General features: G+C 42.8%; 1 protein-coding gene across 1 annotated transcript in view; it reads left to right on the top strand.

Moving 5' to 3' along the window:
* TMEFF1 (transmembrane protein with EGF like and two follistatin like domains 1) overlaps window positions 1–13,519 on the top strand; it is a 382,225-nt gene extending 368,706 nt beyond the window's left edge. Inside the window, exons 9-10 of the mRNA XM_077491996.1 lie at window positions 5,236–5,394; window positions 12,122–13,519. Of these exons, the coding sequence (XP_077348122.1) occupies window positions 5,236–5,394; window positions 12,122–12,206 (244 nt within the window). The 3' untranslated portion in view covers window positions 12,207–13,519. The remainder of the gene's footprint in view (window positions 1–5,235; window positions 5,395–12,121) is intronic.
* The last annotated feature ends 8,335 nt before the right edge of the window (window positions 13,520–21,854 follow it).

The raw sequence follows: 21,854 nt of genomic DNA, 5'->3' as shown, positions 1-21,854 counted from the left end.
TTGAGACCATCTGCCATAAAACTAAACCTGTGCGCCACACTCTCTGCTGTATGATCTCTTGTCGTCAATGGACGTTGGGCCCCTTCAGTGGGAAAGGGACCTGGGACTACGCTTTACCCCCCAACAGGTAGGGAAGATCTTAGCGCTGACACACAAGGCCTCACTCGCAAACTATTTCCAATAATCTGGCTATAAAATAGTATCCCGTTGGTATAGAGTTCCTTATCTCCTACACAAGATGAACGGCTCAATTTCGGAGGAGTGTTGGCGTTGCGAGTCCGCGACGAGGTCCATGATCCACATCTTCTGGACGTGTCCTATGCTAGACGCGTTCTGAAGGGATGTGGTGGAGACAATTAAGCAGCTTACCTCGGTGGATCTTCGGGATAACCCCGCCGCATGCCTTCTTCATTTGACAGACCGGTCCGTCCGGAAGTATAAACAGACTCTGACAATGCAATTACTGAACGCGGCACGCGTATGCATTCTGGCGATGTGGAGGCAACCCCAACCCCCTACGAAGACCTTATGGTATTCTAAAGTTAATTATGTTCTCCGGATGGAGGAACTGACCGCCACCCTTTACAATACTGAGGAAAAGTTCTGTGAGAAGTGGAGACAATGGAGGTACTTCACTGGCACTCAGACATACCTGCGGGAGGTTGCAACTGCGGCCGACCTGGCGCCCGCCTGATGCCTATGTTGGCGCGTTAATCTGGGAAGTTGGAAGCAGGCCCTTGGCTATCTTCCACGGATGGAACTGGAGTCTCCCTGTGGGGTCCCTTCTGATGCCTACACCTACCCCTCTCCCCCTCCCCCCCCCTTTTTTTTTTTTTCTTTTTTTCCCCTTTCTCTCTCTCTCTTCCCCTTTCCTCTTCTGCTACTCTGTATCCAACTCTTCTTTCTTGGCCCGCCGGGTCACAGCTATACCGAATAGCTATGAAACAGCCGATCTATAATGTTACTCTCTGGGGGGGTTGTCACTAGGATGCTGGAGACCCCCTGGTAGCTAGCTCTCTTGCCAAAGATAGCACGGTACGTCCATGCAGATCAGCATATGTGTACATTGTATAGGCGACTAAACGTTTTCAACATACAATTTCATATCTTTTATTGCTTGTACATTTAACTGAAGTGTATGACTGAGCCAAATTGTTGTGTTTTTCAGAATGTATTGTTTACTCTGTACAACTGGCTCTAAAACTCAATAAACGAATAAAAAAAAAAAAAAAGACTTACACAGCTGTGTGCAATTCGGAATAGATGGCCCTATAATATTAGGCTATATTTGCACTATATAGCGGCAGTTCTAGAGGTACATCTGGCTGATTTAGGTTTAAAAAATCATGTTTTTTTTTGTTTTACATGTAAAAAAAGAGAATACCAACAAAAAATCACTGATATGCATGACCCTGCCTATGTCTGAAATTACAATAATTCTCTTTTTTGTGAGGGGGGGAGGGGGTATGTGATGGAATTTAAAATGTAAATACCGTTGTTCTAAGAAGGCTTTACTGTGCTTTGCACTGGTTCGGTTTGATAACTTTTTGATTGCTTTTGTCCGTTCTCCCCATAACCTGTATGGTTATACTTTCTCATCATCAAGTATAAAATCATTTGACAAAAATAGTTGCACTGTAGCACCCGACAATTTTGGACTTAAGCCGCGTACACACGGGCGGACTGTCTGGCCAACTTAGTCCGCCGAAACACATTTCAGCGGACAGTCCGCTCGCGTGTGGGCTTCAGCTGACTTTTTCAGCGTGCAGTCTGGCGGACTAAGTATTTCGGAATTTCCGTAATACTGTCTGTCGGACTCGCATTTCGGCGGACAATCCGACGGTGTGCATGCCAGTCCGCCGTACTTTTGAAATGAGCGGACTTTTTCCGCCCGGAGAAAAGTCCGCTCATTTCGAGCGGGTATCCAGGTAGGCGGGGCCCGCGAAGGAGACGTCGCTGGCCCTGCCGCCTGCTATGGACTTAAAGGGGAACCCCAACGCCGAAAAAAATTGGCGTGGGGGTCCCCACCAAGTCCACAACAGACCCTTGTCCGAACACGCTACCCGGCCAGCCAGGAAAGGGAGCGAGCGAGCGCCCCCCCCCCCCCTCCTGAGCCGTACCAGGCCGCGTGCCCTCAACATGGGGGCGGGGGTCACCATGTGACACCAACCCATGTGACATAAAGCCATGTGACAACGCCCCTTGTCCCTATATAAGTGGCCGCGCAGTGCGTCCCTGGCATTCCGGCCGGAGAGATCGTCGAGGCAACATCTCCTGGAGAAGAAGAAGAAGAAGAACGGAAGGCGGCGGCGGCGACAGAAGACCGGGCCACCGCCTGTAAAAGAGCTATAAGAAGGCGCGGTGGCCCGGCAGAAGAACCGAAGAGGGGGACAAGACCCCTGAAGTCGGGAGAAGAGGCCGGCGGCGAGGAAGAAAGCTGGACTCCTCCGCTAGCAAAAGAGCTACAAGAAGATAGCGGAGGAGTCCGGCGAGAAGACCCCCGAAGACGGAAGACCCCCAGAGCTGTGCAATAAAGTATTTTATCTTGTGTGTTGTGGTTTTTTTTTTGTACTTTTATTTTACAGGTGAATGGGTAGGGGTACATTGTACCCCATACTCATTCACATAGGGTGGGGGGCCGGTATCCGGGGGCCCCCTTATTAAAGGGGGCTCCCGGATTCCGATAAGCCCCCCGCCCGCAGACCCCGACAACCAACGGCCAGGGTTGTCGGGAAGAGGCCCTTGTCCTCATCAACATGGGGACAAGGTGCTTTGGGGTGGGGGGGCCGCGCGACCCCCCTTCCCCAAGGCACCCCCCATGTTGAGGGCACGCGACCTGGTACGGCTCAGGAGGGGGGGGCGCTCGCTCGCCCCCCTTTCCTGGCCGGCCGGGTAGCGTGCTTGGACAAGGGTCTGTTGTGGACTTGGGGGGGACCCCCACGCCGATTTTTTTCGGCGTTGGGGTTCCCCTTTAAGTCCATACCAGGCGGCGGGGCCAGCGACGTCTCCTTCGCAGACCCCGCCTACCTGGAGACGCGCTCGAAATGAGGGGACTTTCCTCCGCGTGTGTGGGCGAGTCCGTTCATTTCAAAAGTAGGGCGGATAGTATGGCGGACTTAGTACGCCGTATTAGTCCGCTCAAAAAGTGGTGTGTGTGGTCAAGTCCGTTCATTCGAAAGTATGACGGACTGTCCGTCGGATTGTCTGACGGACTAAGTTGGCCAGACAGTCCGCCCGTGTGTACGCGGCTTTAGGCTTCATTCGCACCTGTGCGTTGCAGAAACATGCACAAAACTGAATGCTTTGCTGCAGTGCATAGAAATGTGCTGCCCTTTTGCAGACGTGTGGCAGTGCAGATAATTCTTATGGGCACCCTTATACATTTTGCTAACATTTGTCAGAATGTATAATACCATGCATTGCGGTCCAGCACAAATTTTAAAATTGGTCAGGCACTTCTTTTTGTAGGTTTCTCATAAGTAGGGCAGTCCATTAAAATTAATATGTAGTTGAGAGAAAACCGGCAGCTTGATCTTCCACAATTAATATATTTATTAATCCAGGTGTGGTACAAAAAAATGCAGGGCTTATGCGTTTCGGCATGTAGCCTTAATAATAGAAATGGCACGGGTGATAGGAGGACACTACAAGCCAGTGAACCGACCGCTCACCACGTCGGGGGAATTACTACAGGTGTCTCCTACTATGTTTGGGCATTAAAACAAATAGTCTGCCCTAAACACAACATGGGGAACATTTTTAGTTTTTTTATCAAAAGCCATGCTTAGGTTGCACAGAGTCGGTTGCAGCCTCCCCTAAAAGTAAAAGCTCCCTCCAGGAGTCTTTACAAGAGAATGTTTTGTATACTAAAATTGAGTTGTTGGCGCTACCTGGTATATGGGCCATCTTAACTCCACTGCTTTTTATTGGAAAGACTTAGGGTATAGTAATAAGATACAGGCCCATATACCAGGTAGCACTAACAACCCCATTTTAGTATACACAACATGGGGAAAAGCACAAAAAAGTGAATGTGTTCCAACACATTAGTAAGGTGTGAACGGAGCCTAGTACTAAACTTGCAGTTCTTGTTGGGAAATAATTCCAGTGCTTTCTGATCCCAGTCTCACAAAGAGTATCTTTTCTTCATCTTTATGAATAATCATTAATAATGAATGAATAATGCATTATACTTAATATATTATCATATTAATATTAGGATTAAAGTGACTGTAAAGGATCGTTTTTTATTTTTTTTAAATAACAAACATATACTTACCTCCACTGTGCAGCTCGTTTTGCACAGAGTGACCCTGGACATCCTCTTCTCGGGTCCCCCAATGGCTCTCCCAGCTCCTCCCCACATCAGATAAACCCCTAGGAGAAGCACTCTCCCAAGGGGGTTACCTTGTGTGCACGCTCCCGAGTCCAGAATTTGCGTTCACAGACACGAATGCCGGACTCGGCCCCCGCTCCCCTGCACCCGCGTCATTGGATTTGTTTGACAGCAGCAGGAGCCAATGGCTGCGCTGCTATCAATCTATCCAATAAAAAGCCGGGACCCTGTGGAAAGAGGGACAGCGCGTCCCTGCCGAGGAGATGAAGGGGCTCATGTAAGTAAAACAGGGGGGCTGGGTGGTTGGTGACTGCCAGGTGTTTTTTCAAGGAAAAAAACACGAGGGTTTACAACCCTTTAATGGTTTCTTTATACAGAAATTCTACACAGTGTATTCAGAATAAAATATATATAAAACGGCCAATATAACAGATGTTATACAGTACGTTCCATGTGTTTACTAATGAGTAGGTTATATATTATTTTCATAATATGATAGAAAGAGCAATGGTGTCCTGTGATCATCATAATCCATACAAATCCAAATAAAAAAAAACACGTACATTACATTAACAAACATATGTTAAAAACAATATATTTTCTTTTGTGATTGCTATGGGCTCTATGGCTAGCACCATTTTCATTGAGTAAAACCATATTTGGAGGTCATAAATGTAAAGGGCTTTTTAGTGAGGACACTTGCAAGTTGTTGACATCATGTGGTCTTCAAAAATGTTCAGCCCTTGATGATTTATAACAGAGAAGTATATTCTGTGGCTGCATATGCATCTTTGATGATTTAAGTATCTTTTGTGCTTTGGACTATTACCTTTCCAGAAGAAAAGAAGTAATCTTTGTTTATTAATATGTAGCCATTACCATTTTTTCCTCTTTCGCAGGTGTGACTCAGGATACACAGGCCAGTACTGTGATAAGACAGATTTCAACATTCTGTACGTGGTTCCAAGCAGACAAAAGCTCACTCATGTTCTTATAGCAGCCATCATTGGAGCTGTGCAGATTGCCATTATAGTTGCTATTGTAATGTGCATAACAAGGTATGTTGAGAAAATATATATTTTTCAGTTTTTCTGAAATATGCATATCAAGATGTCTTACCTGATGGCTGTAATGCATAATAGGACTAAATGCAATGCTAATGCAGAACACCCCAGGGTGTTCATGTGGACACTAAAATTTCTGACAGCTGTATTATGTGAAATTTGACAGCTGCAATGAAACTTGTTTGTATATATCTGTAGCCAGAACTCACATTTTACCTCTATTTCCATTTTTTCATTCCATTTTGTTCAATAAAGATTTTATTAAAAACCAAAAATACTTTGGTTAAAATACTCAGCTGCGAAAAAACCTACACTTTAGTAAATCAACCCCTTTGGGTCCCATATATACCGTATATACTCGAGTATAGGCCGACCCGAATATAAGCCGAGGCCCCCAATTTACCCCCATAAAAACTGGCAAACTTATTGACTCGTGTATAAGCCGAGGGTGAGACATGCCTGTCCATCCCTGTGTGTGTGTCCGTCCATCCCTGTGTGTCCGTCCATCCCTGTGTGTCCGTCCATCCCTGTGTGTCCGTCCATCCATCCCTGTGTGTGTGTGTGTCCATCCATCCATCCATCCCTGTGTGTGTGTGTCTCCATCCATCCATCCATCCATCCCTGTGTGTGTGTGTCTCCATCCATCCATCCCTGTGTGTGTGTGTCTCCATCCATCCATCCATCCCTGTGTGTGTGTGTATCCATCCATCCCTGTGTGTGTGTGTGTCTCCATCCATCCATCCGTGTGTGTGTGTGTGTGTGTGTGTGTGTGTGTGTGTGTGTGTGTGTGTGTGTGTGTGTGTCCAGCCTACCTGTGTCCCGAGCCTTTGTCCCGAGCCTCCGTCCCGTGCCTTGCCTCCTTGCCTCCGTCCCGTGCCGTGCCTTGCCTCCGTCCCGTGTCGTGCCTTGCCTTGCCTCCGTCCCGTCCCGTCCCGTGCCGTGCCTTGCCTTGCCTCCGTCCCGTGCCCTCTTCGTCGGCGCCTCGGCGGCCATTGTAAAATTCAAAAGCCGCGCCTCCGCCTTCGCCTGTGATAGGCGGAACACTGAATTTCCCAGCAGCCTGTGTTCCGCCTATCACGGACATCGTATCATCCTCGTCCGTAGTACGAGGATGAGACGATGTCCGTGATAGGCGGAACACAGGCTGCTGGGAAATTCAGTGTTCCGCCTATCACAGGCGAAGGCGGAGCCGGAGGCGCGGCTTTTGAATTATAGAATGGCCGCTGTCTGTCTGCTCGACACGCTGATCGAGCGGGCAGACAGCGATGACTCGAGTATAAGCCGAGGGGGGCACTTTCAGCCTCAAAAAAGAGGCTGAAAATCTCGGCTTATACTCGAGTATATACGGTAATTAACCACTTCAATACAGGCCACTTTCGCCCCCTTCCTTCCCAGCCCAATTTTCAGCTTTCATCGCTCTTGCGCTTTCAGTGACAATTGCGCGGTCGTGCTACACTGTACCCAAATGAAATTTTTATCATTTTGTTCGCACAAATAGAGCTTTATTTTGGTGGTATTTATTCACGACTCCATTTTTTATTTTTTGCGATATAAGTGCAAAAAAAGCGGGAAATTTGGAAAAAAAACAATATTTTATTTTTTCTATTTTAAAAGAAATCCAATAAAATCAAATTTTGTCATAAATTTAAGCCAAAATGTATTCTGCTACATGTTTTTGGTAAAAAAAATTCCGTTAAGTGTATAATAATTGGTTTGTGTGATCACGGACATATGTATGCAAATGATCATGTGCATATGTGTGCAGGTGATCACGTACATATGGGTGCAGATAATCATTGGGACATGTGATTTTAGTGGGACATATGTGGGGGACATGTTTTTATTATTAGGGACATGTGTATTTATTATTTGGGGACATGTATGTTTTGGGGACATGTGTGGGGACATTGTGTTTACACTGTGTGGTGTGTTGTGTGTTTACACTAGACTGGTGATCAGTGAGTAAAAAGCTGTAAAAAACAGCTCATACTCACTGATCATCATCCGGCTGCAGCGACCTGCTCTCCTCTCCTCAGCGATGACTTCTGTGTGAGGAGAGGAGGAGCCGATTGCCTAGCAACCGGCTGTTTGTTTACATCACATGACAGCCGTGATTGGACACGGCCGTCATGTGATCAGGAGGGCCAATCACAGAGCCCTCCTGCCGATCTGAGATGCGCCGTGTCTGGGTGACACGGGCGCATCAGGATCGCGCTGCTGCGCGGGCACGTGCGCCCGTGATCCCGCTCCTTCTGATGGACGTTCCTGAACGTCCTATCAGAAGTAGACGGCTCCCACCCGGCCGTATATGTGCATTGGCCGGGTGGGAAGTGGTTAAAAATATCAAAATGATATATTTTATCTTCCATCTGTACATAGCCAAGCAGCAAAAACAAGATGCATAACATTCTGAGACCTCCAAATTTGTGATTGGTGGTGCAAAAAGAAGATTGCAGAGTTGTCAAGTATTTGGGTCCCATCTATAGCTAAAATATATACAGGCATACCCCACTTTTAAGTACACAATGGGGTTTATTTACTAAAGCTGGAAAGTGCAAAATCAGGCTCACTTTTGCAAAGAAACCAATGAGCTTCCAGATTTTATTACCAAAGCTTAAATTAACAAGCCGGGGTTAGAAGCTCGTTGGTTTCTATGCAGAAGTGACCCTGATTTTGCACTTTCCAGCTTTAGTAAATAAACCCCATTGCGTACTTAAAAGTGGGACATGCCTGTATTGTATACTTGTTATTTGGCTATGCTAAAATAATTTTATGTTTGTATACAAATTCCATTTGGTTTAGAAAATTCACACAAGATGTGTATAATATTACAATATACATGGCAAAGAAGAATACAGGATGTGCCATAGCAAATGAGCAGAGCAGTTTAAAGCAGCTGTTCCAAGAGATTAACTGCTCAGCAACATGTGTAAGCTTGTACACATACGTTAGCCACTTCAGTAGCTAAAATCATACACTGTTCAAAATCTGCTCCAAAGTTGACATGCAGCCTTTAGAGATTACTCATGCGGATATATTACTCATCACCTAGCTTAAACTTACCATAGATCTAAAGTAGAAAAGAGGTTTGCCTAATTTGGATTCATTACATGTAGACACAGTACTAGGCTCCAACTGACAATTTATCAAGCGATCCTTTTTTATTTCTGTATTGACCTAATGCAGTTCAGCAGAAAGTATAAACACGGTGCTTTTCTTTTATTTATTATTATTTATAAATTTCACTGATTTATGTGACCTTACATTAAAGCAGTCCTTAGGACACCTTTGCTGCCTCTTACCACCTCCCTATTATTCACGGAGTGTGTACTGAAAATTGTAAACTGGTAGCTGGAAACAAATTCAGACACATAAAGTTCCCTGCCCTATCAGGTGACATTTTTAGAGCACACTGGGATTAAATAAATCTTTGCTGTCAAGCTTGGCCCACCCTAAAACTGTGACTTAATCTGCAGGGAGTCACAGGTAGCAGACCTAAGCTAGACTTTAGGAACTAATTTTTGAGTTTGCATATTAGAACTCCAGCAGCTTCAAGGTTCTCTGTAAAATGTCCTTGAGGTGTCTGCATGTGTCTCCAGATATTACCTTAATACTTTCAATTTCCAGTTTGCTCTAACTTATCAGCATTTTCTACTGTCAGAGGAGTTTGCTACATGCCAGTATCAAGTAGAAGAAATACGGCTATTTGAGTTGTATCTTAAGCAGTAGGGTAAAAAGAGACCTGGAATAAATCTTAATGTTTTTTGGTAATGCCTTCTGTGTGGAAAGCAGGGAAGAACCATTTACTAATTAGCTGTGCACAAGCATAACATCACTTTGCAATGCTAATTGAATTTGTCTAGATTAACCCATTTGCGGCTGCAATACAAGTTTATAGGTCAAAATGTAAAATGCCCAATGCCATGAGAGTGCTAAGTAACCTCACAGCAGAGAATTTGAAACATGCAACCGTGTGTATTCCTAGTTCTCAGACCCGTTGTTAAACAGAAATATTGTCAAGTTAACTGACTCTGCTAAACTTAGTCTTGGCATTTAAGCTTAAAAATTCTGGTTACAAAGGGGTTAAACTTCTAAAAATAAACCTCAGATATTGGTCATTATGACTGAGTTATTGCATCTGCTATTCTATTTCATTATTTACCCCCTGACAGAAAAATTATATGAAAGAATTTTGTGTTCTACGTGACAGCCAACATTTTTCTTTTTAATGTATTTTTGTTCTCTGTAATCTTAAAGAGAGAAAACGTATTTGTTGTTTTGGAGAACACAAATGGTTCTTTTGTCAGGCATTTGATTATCAAGTCCATTATTACTAGCAAGGACCTATTAGCCGCGCTGAACATAAATACAATATCATGGTAAATAAATACAGTACTGTGAAAAAGTTTTAGGCAGGTGTGAAGAAATGCTGTAAAGTAAGAATGCTTTCAAAAACATATATTTTAATTGTTTATTTTTTATCAATTTACAAAATACAAAGTGAGCAAACAGAAGAAAAATCTAAATCAAATCAATGTTTGGTGTGACTACCCTTTGGTTTTAAACCAGCGTCGGTTCTTACACTTGCACACCTTGTACACTTGCACAAAGACAGGGATTTCGTAGGATTACAGTAACGATAATTAATTTCATATGGAGGTTGAAACACATTCATTAGCTAAAACAGAAACAGATGTTTTGGAGGCTTAAAGTAGAACTATATGCAAAACTTTTTTTTCCATTTTGGATAGCGTAAGGGAGGGTCATAACTCCTGTCAGATTTTTTTTCTGCCATCTGTGTCCCATTGCGGATATTTCCTTCTCTTCCTGTCCCATAGCCAAACAGAAAATGAAAGGAATTCCCTGCAAATTTAAGGGAATTTCTTGGAGACCCCAGGTCACCAGAACTAGTGTTCCCATTGGAATATTTCCCCTCTATTATTTTCTGAGGACAACCCAAACTTTGTGATTTTCTTTTACCTTTCACTTTAAATGATAATGGTAAACAGGGCAAATAGAGAGGGTGAATCTCCATAATAGGGGCACAGACAGCAATAGAAACTGACAGGCATTCTAATCCATCTCCCTTCTATCCAAAACTGAATGAAGAACAGCCAAACAGCCAAACTCTGCTACTAAGGTAAGGTTGTGGAAGACAGTTTCATGTCACAGGTCATACATAATGGTAAGACTGAGCACAGAAACAAGACACAAGCTAGTTATACTGCAGCAGCAAGGTGTCTCCCAGGCAAAGACATCAAAGCAGACTGGGGTTTCAAGATGTGCTATTGAAGCTCTAATGGAGAATCACAATAAATGCAAAACATTGAGGACCATAGATGCAATAGTCAGCCAAGGAAACTTAATGCAGCAGATACAAGACACATCTCGTGCTTGCTTCCCTTTGACATCGGAAAATGTCCAGCAGTGCCATCAGCACAGAACTTGTGGAAACTAGTGGAACTGGGGTGCAGAAAAGTGGCAGAAGGTGCTCTGGACTGATGAGTCAAACTTTGAAATATTTAGCTGTAGCAGGATGTAGTTTGTAGTTGTAGTTTGTTTGCCAAGGGGCAGTACAATAATGAGTGTCTGCAGGCAGCAGTGAAGCATAGTGGATGTTCCTTGCGGGTTTGGAGCTGCATTTGCGTGTCCTTAATGCTGAGAAATACAGGCAGATAATTATCCATCATTCTATACCATCAGGGAGGTGTATGATTGCCCCCAAGTTTATTATAAAGCAGGACAATGACCCCAAACATGTAGCCAATGCCATTAAGAACTATCTTAAGCATAAAGAAGAACAAGGAGTCTTGGAAGTGATGGTTTGGCTCCAAGAGAGCTCAGATCTTAACATCAAGTTTGTCTGGGATTACATGAAGAGACAGAAGAAATTGAGGCAGGCTACAGCCACAGAAGATTTGTGGTTAGTTATCCAAGATGTTTGGAACAACCTACCTGCTGAGTTCCTTCAAAAACTGTGTGCAAATATTAATTTGTTTTGGATTTGTTTTTTGTTCATTAACTTTGCATTTTGTTAACTGATAAATAATAAACTATAAACACTTTTTGTTTCTGAAAGCATTCTTAATTTACAGCACTGTGGGATCTTCTGTGGACTGAAATACCTTAACATATACCTATAATTCCACACAGTTATTAGCGTTGTCCTGTCAAATGGTTAATTTGGGTGACATGAAAAACTTTAAAGTGTATGTACAGCCAAACCTTTTTTCTTTTGTTTTAGAGACAAGAACCCTTTTTATACTTTTATCCGTTAAAGAGTTTTATCCTCCGTTCCTGTCCTGTTGACTATATTTTACCAGACAGGAAGTGAGGGGAACGCTCCAACAGCAACACAGACAAGAAAAAACGAGTAGAGGAAAGGGAAGAAGCTATAGGATATTTTTATTGTTGTCAATGTCCCTGTTGTAGATTTTCCAACCCCTTCTGGCTGGTAAAACTGCTGTAAGCAGGACCGGAATTAGGGTAAAAATGTCTCCAATGAAACCCTGGGTAAAAACCAAACCTGGGATAGGTTTTTAAACCTATCCCACTGTATCCAAAACCAAAATGTTTTTAAATTCTTGTAATAGGAGACCAAAACAAAATAGGTTCAATGCATGGCTGTGTATTAAAGCCTCTACTTTGTGGGGCTGCAAACATATATTTTCCAGTACAAGAGTATGCGTTCACAAAATTTAAGTGTACCATTTACTTGCAGGAAATGTCCGAAAAATAACAGAGGACGTCGACAGAAGCAAAATCTTGGTCACTTCACGTCAGATGCTTCATCCCGGATGGTGTAGCCTCAGTGTTTTTTTCTTCTTTATTTTTTATACTTACATTGACCATGTGATGTACATTTTTATTATATCTTTTTTTAAAGAATGGAAATATTTATTTCAGAGGCCTTATTTTTTGACATTTTATAGTTTAGCCTTGTTGTTTGTCTGTTGTATTTGCAAAGCATCAGCGCTGGCAGCAATGGACTGATATAGCTTTTTTTTTTTTTTTTTTTTTATATTTCTTTTCTTGAAAATGCAGTCCTCCATTTCTGTGTATTTGCTTTCGCATGGTTGTAAATTAGTAATTTGATTCTTCAAGTGTCCCAATTGTGAGATCGTTGGGGTCCAGCCACATAATTTGGAAAGGTTAGTTTACTGAGGGGCAGTTCAATGTTTATAATTTTTTGATGTTCATACAGTTTGTAAAAATAACTTTAGCTACCAAACTGTTTTGGCCAGGTATTTCATTTGAAGTCTGGTTCTGAAAATGCAGTTTGCTTACCAGTATGACATAGACCGTATTATGAATCTGCCTAGTTTAAACTAACAAAATGGTGGATGCAATGTTCACTGTATCCCCACAATTGGTTGCTCCTATGGAACACAGGCTCAGGCCTTTTTGAGGTTGAAGATATGAAAGTAACATCAAAAATGTAATAAACACCCAAGGCATGAGCTAAAGGTAACAATGTTTACAGTCTTTTTTTTAACCAAACTTCGTAGAATACACTGTGTTGAATAGGTATTTTAATGTTTTATAGAGCTTAGTTATGCTTTTACTTTACTTTTTTATTTTAACACTGGCTATCGCATGATATGTGAATTGTATTCTGTGAGTAGTTGTAACATGTTGAATATGTTCTATGGTTTCTAATCCTAATATTTATAAGCTATTTGGCCTGTTCATCCAGGGCTGAGGAACGCAGTTGGTACATTGTTCTGTGGTGTCAATTACTGTAACTGATTTGTATATCTTTTATTTATTTTTTAGTTGATTGTGTCTGTGACTATCTGTATTTTTTACACAACTGACAATGCGTAAAAAGAAAAAAAAATGTAATTGGGCACCAAAAAGACACCACACAAAATACCAATTGCTCCCGTGCCACATTGGACCCTTGAGGATAAAAAAACTTCTTTTTTAATACAAATGTAATATATAATAATTTGGGAAGAAATTTCTTCCTTAGCTCTGACATATAATGGATCTCACAACACTTTTGTTACATTTAGATAAATGTTAAATTTAATGTAAAATAAAACTTGAAACTGTTGATCAGCATACTTATGTTTATTTGGACACCATTACAAAATTAAAAGGCTGCTTTAATAAACGTTAGACTCTCTTTTTAATGACGCAAATTTAAATAATGTTTAATTAAATGTGTTGTGTGTTAGTTTTGGATTGATCAGGGAAGCAGTAGAACCCTTGTTGGGTTTTTACTATATGTGGCTCTGTTAAAGGAATTTTTACCTTGCTTAATGTCCTGGTGGAAACAGTTTACCCAGGCAGGAAGAGAAGGACAATTTCCAACAGCAAAAACGACAGACATACGTAGGGCAGAGAAAAAGCTAAAACCCCTGGAATTTTTTTTCTGCCTATGTCCTCATGCATATTTTTCCTCAGTTCCTTTCTGGAGAAAACCATTGTAACTGTGATGACAGTAGGTGAGGAAAATACTATATAACAGCACCTCAGATATTGTTGTACATTTCTGTTTTACCAATATTGAAATGGAATGCTGACTATTCTGACTGTGTCCCTTTTGGATAGATTGTCCCTGCTCTCCTGTCCTGTAATTGGGACATGATATGAAAATCAGTTCAGTAGAGAAGTTTAAAGTGGTTGTAAACCCTTACAACCAACTTTGACCTACAGGTAAGCCTAGATTAAGGCTTACCTGTAGGTCCAAGAAATATCTCCTAAACCTACACGGTTTAGGAGATATATGCCAAAAGACAGGCACCGCTGTCTATGGCAAAACAAAACAAGATAAAGTTGGCGCACAAATGAATGGTCTCTTTAAGAGCGTTTGACTATCTCGTGGGATGTTTGTTTATTTAAATAAATGTCCTGTAGATGGTCTCAATGTGCGGCTGTTAACCCATTATGGACTTGGCAAAAAATGGATGCAGCAGAAAAAACGATCAAAAACAGCGCATCAAAGGGACTAGTAGATTGATGTGAAAAAGACTTTAAAATGTCATTTATTAAATGTAAAAAATAAACACAGACATCTGATCCCTGCAGGATCTCAAACACATAAAAAACACCAATCATAAAACGGACAGATGTTTGATAATGAAAAGCTCCTCAGATCTCTCAATTATAACTTTGGAAAGGTCAAGACCAAAGACCAATGTGCACAGCTTTCGAATGCCTAATGAATGCAATCAATCATCTGAAAGAACCCAAAAAGTCAGTGTAAACGAATGGAACAACGTTCCTAGGGACACTCACTTCATAGGTGTTCAATGGGCTGCAGAGCTGATGAGTCCAGTCTGATGACCGAGGGGGAGGTGTTTATTTCAGCTCCATCTGAAGCGTTCGGCTTGGAGGCAGAGGTGTAATGCTGCACGCTAGGTGGTAAGGATCAAGCTTAGTCACCAGATGATATCAGCTGTACACATAGGCAGCTTGGAGAACGCTGCACTGCCTGCAGTGCCGCTTGTCCGAGCGGCTGTGGATCACATGAGAGGCTTGTCACGTGGAAGGCTGTGAAGGGGAAGGTTGCTATGCCGACTCTCCTGCTTACATGTTTCGCGCTCCTGCGCTTTGTCAAAGCTCTGAGTTCGCAGGAGCGCGCAGGAGCGCGAAACATGTAAGCAGGAGAGTCGGCATAGCAACCTTCCCCTTCACAGCCTTCCACGTGACAAGCCTCTCATGTGATCCACAGCCGCTCGGACAAGCGGCACTGCAGGCAGTGCAGCGTTCTCCAAGCTGCCTATGTGTACAGCTGATATCATCTGGTGACTAAGCTTGATCCTTACCACCTAGCGTGCAGCATTACACCTCTGCCTCCAAGCCGAACGCTTCAGATGGAGCTGAAATAAACACCTCCCCCTCGGTCATCAGACTGGACTCATCAGCTCTGCAGCCCATTGAACACCTATGAAGTGAGTGTCCCTAGGAACGTTGTTCCATTCGTTTACACTGACTTTTTGGGTTCTTTCAGATGATTGATTGCATTCATTAGGCATTCGAAAGCTGTGCACATTGGTCTTTGGTCTTGACCTTTCCAAAGTTATAATTGAGAGATCTGAGGAGCTTTTCATTATCAAACATCTGTCCGTTTTATGATTGGTGTTTTTTATGTGTTTGAGATCCTGCAGGGATCAGATGTCTGTGTTTATTTTTTACATTTAATAAATGACATTTTAAAGTCTTTTTCACATCAATCTACTAGTCCCTTTGATGCGCTGTTTTTGATCGTTTTTTTTTTACCGCTGTCTATGGCGCATGCGCCGTAGACAGCGGCGCGCAGGTGCACTGAGCGCGCCGTGGTCAACGGGGATATGCCGCGAGTGGCGGCTCCCGTGCGGGAGTGACGTCATTGCGGCTTTGCTGAATGATAGCGGCGGAGCGCCGAGACCCACCGAGAAGATGGATGCGGCGGACTACAGGGGACAGCGGTGACTTCGCTGGCTCCTGTGTCAGGTAAGTGACACATAATGGACTACTATGCAATGCATAGTAGTCCATTATGCTTTACCTTTGCAGGGAATGAAAGAGGAAGTAAACCCATCAGGATTTACTTCCTCTTTAAAGAGTAAAGGGATAGAACCTCTGTAAGGTTTTTAATGCTATCTGTACCATCAATCTCCTCATTTCAGTAAAGGGGAAGTTACACTTTAAAATATTATAGCCAAGGTTAAATGGGTGGGAGGAAGGAATCCCAAATGGGAACCTTCAATATTTTAGACACTATTCATGTCTTGTACCACATCCTATATGGAAATATATACAAAAAAAAGCCTAACTAGAAAACTCAGGAATTCGACAGTACCCAAAACAAGTAGAGTAAATGTCTCAAAGTTGTATTTATACAAATGTTAAAACAATGTAATAGTATTCAAAGTTATAATAATAAAAAACATGATCACATGTACATATTATATATCATATATTGCTTTCCTGCTCATCCAGGCCATATATAGTTGATGTGACGTCAACACGTTTCATGGGTCAATAGCCCGCTTCATCAGGAAGATAATTACCATCAAGCTCTGCTGTAGGTATATAAATTATTCAAAATCTTTATGATTTAGACAGTATGACCAACAGCTCCACCTCCTAGAAGAAATGGATCAAGCTTATCTGGAGTATATCCAGTATCTACCCTTGGAATGGACCAATGGTTCAACATGAATGTTTCGCTTTTAAATGTACTTGCTCAGAATTAGCCAGCTCATGCACAAGATTAGTCCATATCAAATCTCCATCCACATAGATGTGTCAAATAGCCTGCCCACAAGAATTGGTGAGGTGAAGCTGGTCATGGGGTGTAATCATTTACATGACCACCTTTATTTCACCAGTTGTATTGGTCGTATTGTCAAATTAATATAGTTTTAGATTAATTTATATAGTATTTCACAAAAGTAAAAGTATAAAAAGTATATTTTGTAAATATTTTTTTATATCTTTTCATGTCACAGCACTGAAGAAATGACACTTTGCTGCAATGTAAAGTAGTGAGTGTACGACTTGTATAACAGTGTAAATTTGCTGTCCCCTCAAAATAAGTCAACACACAGCCATTAATGTCTAAACCGCTGGCAAAAAAAGTGAGTACGCCCATAAGTGAAAATGTCCAAATTGGGCCCAATTAGCCCCCCCCCCCAGTGTCATGTGAATCGTTAGTGTTACAAGGTCTCAGGTGTGAATGGGGAGCAGGTGTGTTAAATTTGGTGTTTATCACTTTCACTCTCTCATACTGGTCACTGGAAGTTCAACATGGCATCTCATGGCAAAGAACTCTCTGAGGATCTGAAAAAGAAAATTGTTGCCCTACATAAAGATGGCCTAGGCTATAAGAAGATTGCCAAGACCCTGATACTGAGCTGCAGCATGGTGGCCAAGACCATACAGTGGTTTAACAGGACAGGTTCCACTGAGAAGTCGACCAAAGAAGTTAGGTGCACATGTTCAGCATCATGTCCAGAATGAATGAATGAATGAAATACTTGTAAAGTGCACAATGTGAACTGAATTGCCTCTAGTATGAGTGTTGCCAGCATTGCTGCAGAGGTTGAAGGGGTGGAGGGGCTCAGCCTGCCAGTGCTCAGACCATACACCGCACACTGCATACACCACACACTTCCTTCTGGGACTATTGTCCCAGAAGGAAGCCTCTTCTAAAGATGATGCACAAGAAAAGCCTGCAAAGTATGCTGAAGACAAGAAGACTAAGGACATGGATTACTGGAATTATTTGGTTCAGATGGTGTCAAGCATGTGTGGCGGAAACCAGGTGAGGAGTACAAAGACAAGTGTGTCTTGCCTACATTCAAGCATGGTGGTGGGAGTGTCATGGTCTGGGGCTGCATGAGTGCTGCTGGCACTGGGGAGCATTGCAGGAACCATGAATGGCAACGTTTACCGTGACATACTGAAGCAGAGTATGATCCCCTCCCTTCGGAGACTGGGCTGCAGGGCAGTATTCCAACATGATAACGACCCCAAACACACCTCGAAGACGAACACTGCCTTGCTAAAGAAGCTGATGGTAAAGTTGATGGACTGGCCAAGCATGTCTCCAGACCTAAACCCTATTGAGCATCTGTGGGGCATACTCAAATGGAAGGTGGAGGAGCACAAGATCTCTAACATCCACCAGCTCCGTGATGTCGTCATGGAGGAGTGGAAGAAGACTCCAGTGACAACCTGTGAAGCTCTGGTGAACTCCATGCCCAAGAGGGGTAAAGCAGTGCTGGAAAATAATGGTAGCCACAGAAAATATTGACACTTTGGGCCCAATTTGGACATTTTCACTTAGGGGTGTACTCACTTGTGTTGCCAGCGGTTTAAACATCAATGGCTGTGTGTTGAGTTATTTTGAGAGGACAGTAAACACTGTTATATAAGCTGTACACTCACTACTTTACATTGCAGCAAAGTGTTATTTCTTCAGTGTTGTCACATGAAAAGATATAATAAAATATTTACAAAAATGTGAGGGGTGTACTCACTTTTGTAATATACTGTATATACCTTTAACTCTTTAACTTGAGATACTTGAGAGTTTGATAAAAAAAAAAAAAAAAAAAAACACAGGACAGTTTTTTCAAAGGTTATCAAAAAAATCAGCTTTTTTTGTGAAGAAGTACACAAAAATGTACACACAGTTCTCCACACACTGCTAATGGATAAGTTAAAGTGGTTCTAAAGCCTAAACATTTTTTACCCTAATGCATTCTCTGCATTAAAGTGTTATTAAACCCAGGAAGTTGCATTCACTATATCTGGTCTCCCACAGTACACAGAACATGGAAATGCAATTATTTTAGTAAATACACCCCACGCTGTATTTTTTTATTAACCACTTGCTTACTGGGCACTTAAACACCCTTCCTGCCCAGACCAATTTTCAGCTTTCGGTGCTCTCACACTTTGAATGACAATTACTCAGTCATGCAGCACTGTACCCAAATAAATTTTTGTCCTTTTTTTTCCCACAAATAGAGCTTTCTTTTGGTGGTATTTGATCACCTCTGGGGTTTTTATTTTTTGCGCTATAAATGAAAAAAGACCGAAAATTTTGAAGAAAAACGCATATTTCTTTGTTTCTGTGACAGAATTATGCAAATTATTAATTTTTATGCATACATTTTGGCCACAATTTATACTGCTACATATCTTTGGTAAAAATAACCCAAATTTGTGGATATTATTTGGTCTTTGTGAAAGTTAGAGAGTCTACAAGCTGTGGTGTGAATCGCACAAAATTGATCACATCTGATGTACTGGTGGCCTATCTCGCTTCTTGTGACCCGAACAAGCCAGGAAAGTACAAATACCCCCCAAATGACCAAGGTATTTAGTAAGAGGCATAGTGAGCTTTTTGATGTTGTCATTTTTTTCCCACAATTCTTTGCAAAATTATAATTTTTCATTTTTTTTCTCCACAAAATTGTCATTGTAATAGGTTATTTCTCTCACATGGCATGTGTATACCACAAATGACACCCCCCCCAAAAATTCTGCTACTCCTCCTGAGTATTACAATACCACATGTGTGGGACTTTTTCACAGCCTGGCCACATAGAGAGGCCCAACATGCAGGTAGCGCCATCATGTGTTCTAGGAACATAAATTACACATCTAACTTGTTGACTATTTATTACACTTTTGAAGCACCAGGACAATGACACGTGACACTGATGACAGATGGCACTGATACGTGGCAATGATGACACTTATACGTGGCACTGATGACACGTGGCACTGACAACAGATGGCACGTGACACTGACAGGTGGCACTGATGACAAATGGCACTGATACGTGGCACTGCTGACAGATGGCACTAATACGTGGCACTGATGACAGATGGCACTACGTGGCACTGATGACAGATGGCACTGGGGACAAATGGCACTGACAACAGGTGGCACTGGGGGCAGGTGGCACTGGGGGCAGGTGGCACTGGGGGCAGGTGGCACTTGGGTGGATGGCACTGGGGGCGGATGGCACTGGGGTGGATGGCACTGGGGAGGATGGCACTGCTGGGGGAGGATGGCACTTTTTTTTTACTTTTTTTTTTTATCAAATCAAAGCAGAACGGCTGCCGCTCCAGCCGTTCATCTCTCCCCTCTCACACTCTGTCTGTGTGAGGAGGGACAGTGGCGCTGAGAGATGATCTCATATGTTTACATATGAGATCATCTCCCATTGGACACGCCGATCGCGCTGTAAACGGCCGCTGTGATTGGCCGTTTACAGCGATCTGTATTTGCCTGTCCCCGGGGGACACGGCGAACACAGAACTTCCGTGATGCGCGCCCGCAGCGGCGCGCATTGCGGAAGTAAACATTAGGACGTCCAGGGACGGCCTCCCGGACGAAAGCGCCTGCTCTTCGGCCGTCATTTTGGCTATAGGGTGGGCACGAGGTGGTTAATTTATTGATGTGGGCGTTATTTGTTTATATTCTGCTGTCAGCAGGAAATCCGCCCCCCTCTTTAACAACAAGCTATTATCGAATGAATTTGAATGATTTGTTTCATTCTGATGCTTCAAACATCCAAATTAAATTAACACATTTTGTTTTATTCATTAAGGTTTAATTTTGATTTGTTGATATTCGTTACTGTTGCATTCGGAAACTCGTTGTAGCAAACTATAATTTCTTCAGTGTTGTCACATGAAAAGATATAATAAAATATTTACAAAAATGTTAGGGGTGTACACACTTTTGTGAGATACTGTATACACCCACACAAAAGGCACACAAAAAAATTACTCCTTCATTTTTAACACCTCCTGAACAATTGTTCATGGACTTTTGAAGCAAGAGGCAGTCATTTAAGGTATAAATACTAAATTCCTCAGGTATGCAGACCAGAAATCGGGTACTATGTGCACCACAGTGAATTATTGGTGTGGCCAAACAGTGGGAAGGGATTAAAAGGATGTTGTTAAATAAAACCTGAGTCTACTCATTTGTGGATCAAGTGCGTATAATACACAAAGTGCTGAGATCACGATAAGTATTGAACAGAGTTCAATTGTTCAGAATTGTGCAATGCACAAGTTCAAGGGCCAGGAGTGTGTAACAGGTCAGAGGTACATAATGCATATAGTGCAGGAATAATACATAGAACATCGGGTCAAGAGTAAGCAACACAGATGTGCATGATAGCCAATCAGCTTCTAACTTCAGCTTGTTAAGCTTTTACAATTAAACCTAGAAGCTGATTGGTATATATGCAGAACTGCACCAGATTTTGCACTCTCCAGTTGTAGTAAATCCCTCCATAGAGTACAGGGGTCAGGAGCAGTGATGTAAGTAACTGAGTTAAAATAAACGGAGTTACGTAACGCAGTTACTTTAGAGGGTAATGAGTAATATAACTGATTACTCTTCCCCTCATGGTAACTCAGTTCCTATTACTTGGGCGGCGTTACCTCAATTACATCTACCGCCCGGGAGGCCCCGCTGTGGCCGCACTGCCTGGGAGTTTGTTTCACCTCGGGAGGTGGGCTTTTGCCCGCTGAGCTGAGAAGAGGCTGAGACTCAGAGAGACTGTCTGGACCACCCCATCCCCCCGCCTATCCAGAGGGAGAAGGTAGGGAGGCGGGAAGGACACTGAAAAATGAAGTCTGCTGACCAGCTGACACCAATTGAGTGAAGGGAAGGGTCTCTCTCTCTCTCCCCATGAGGAAAGGCATCCCTGGAGGCATTCAAGTGACTGATGATTCGAATTGCAGTGCAATCTATCCATCCCAAGTCCTCCACCACCTCTGCTTCTTACTGATCCCATCCCTACCCACCCACCATCACTTCTACAACAGAGGTAGGGATGAGATCAGTAGTGGTGGGGGATGGGATCAGTAAGAGGCAGAGAGGATGGCACCACCCCAAGTACCACGCTGCCTGCCACCCCCCAATTATACCACCGCTGCCACCTCCCAAAGTATCACCGCTGCCACCCCCAAGTACACCACCA

Source organism: Lithobates pipiens, unplaced genomic scaffold (assembly GCF_037356315.1).
Source record: "Lithobates pipiens isolate NorthernLeopardFrog02 unplaced genomic scaffold, aLitPip1_a1.2 Scaffold_19, whole genome shotgun sequence".
Lineage (NCBI taxonomy): Eukaryota > Metazoa > Chordata > Amphibia > Anura > Ranidae > Lithobates > Lithobates pipiens.
This window is presented reverse-complemented; position numbering and strand designations above follow the sequence as displayed.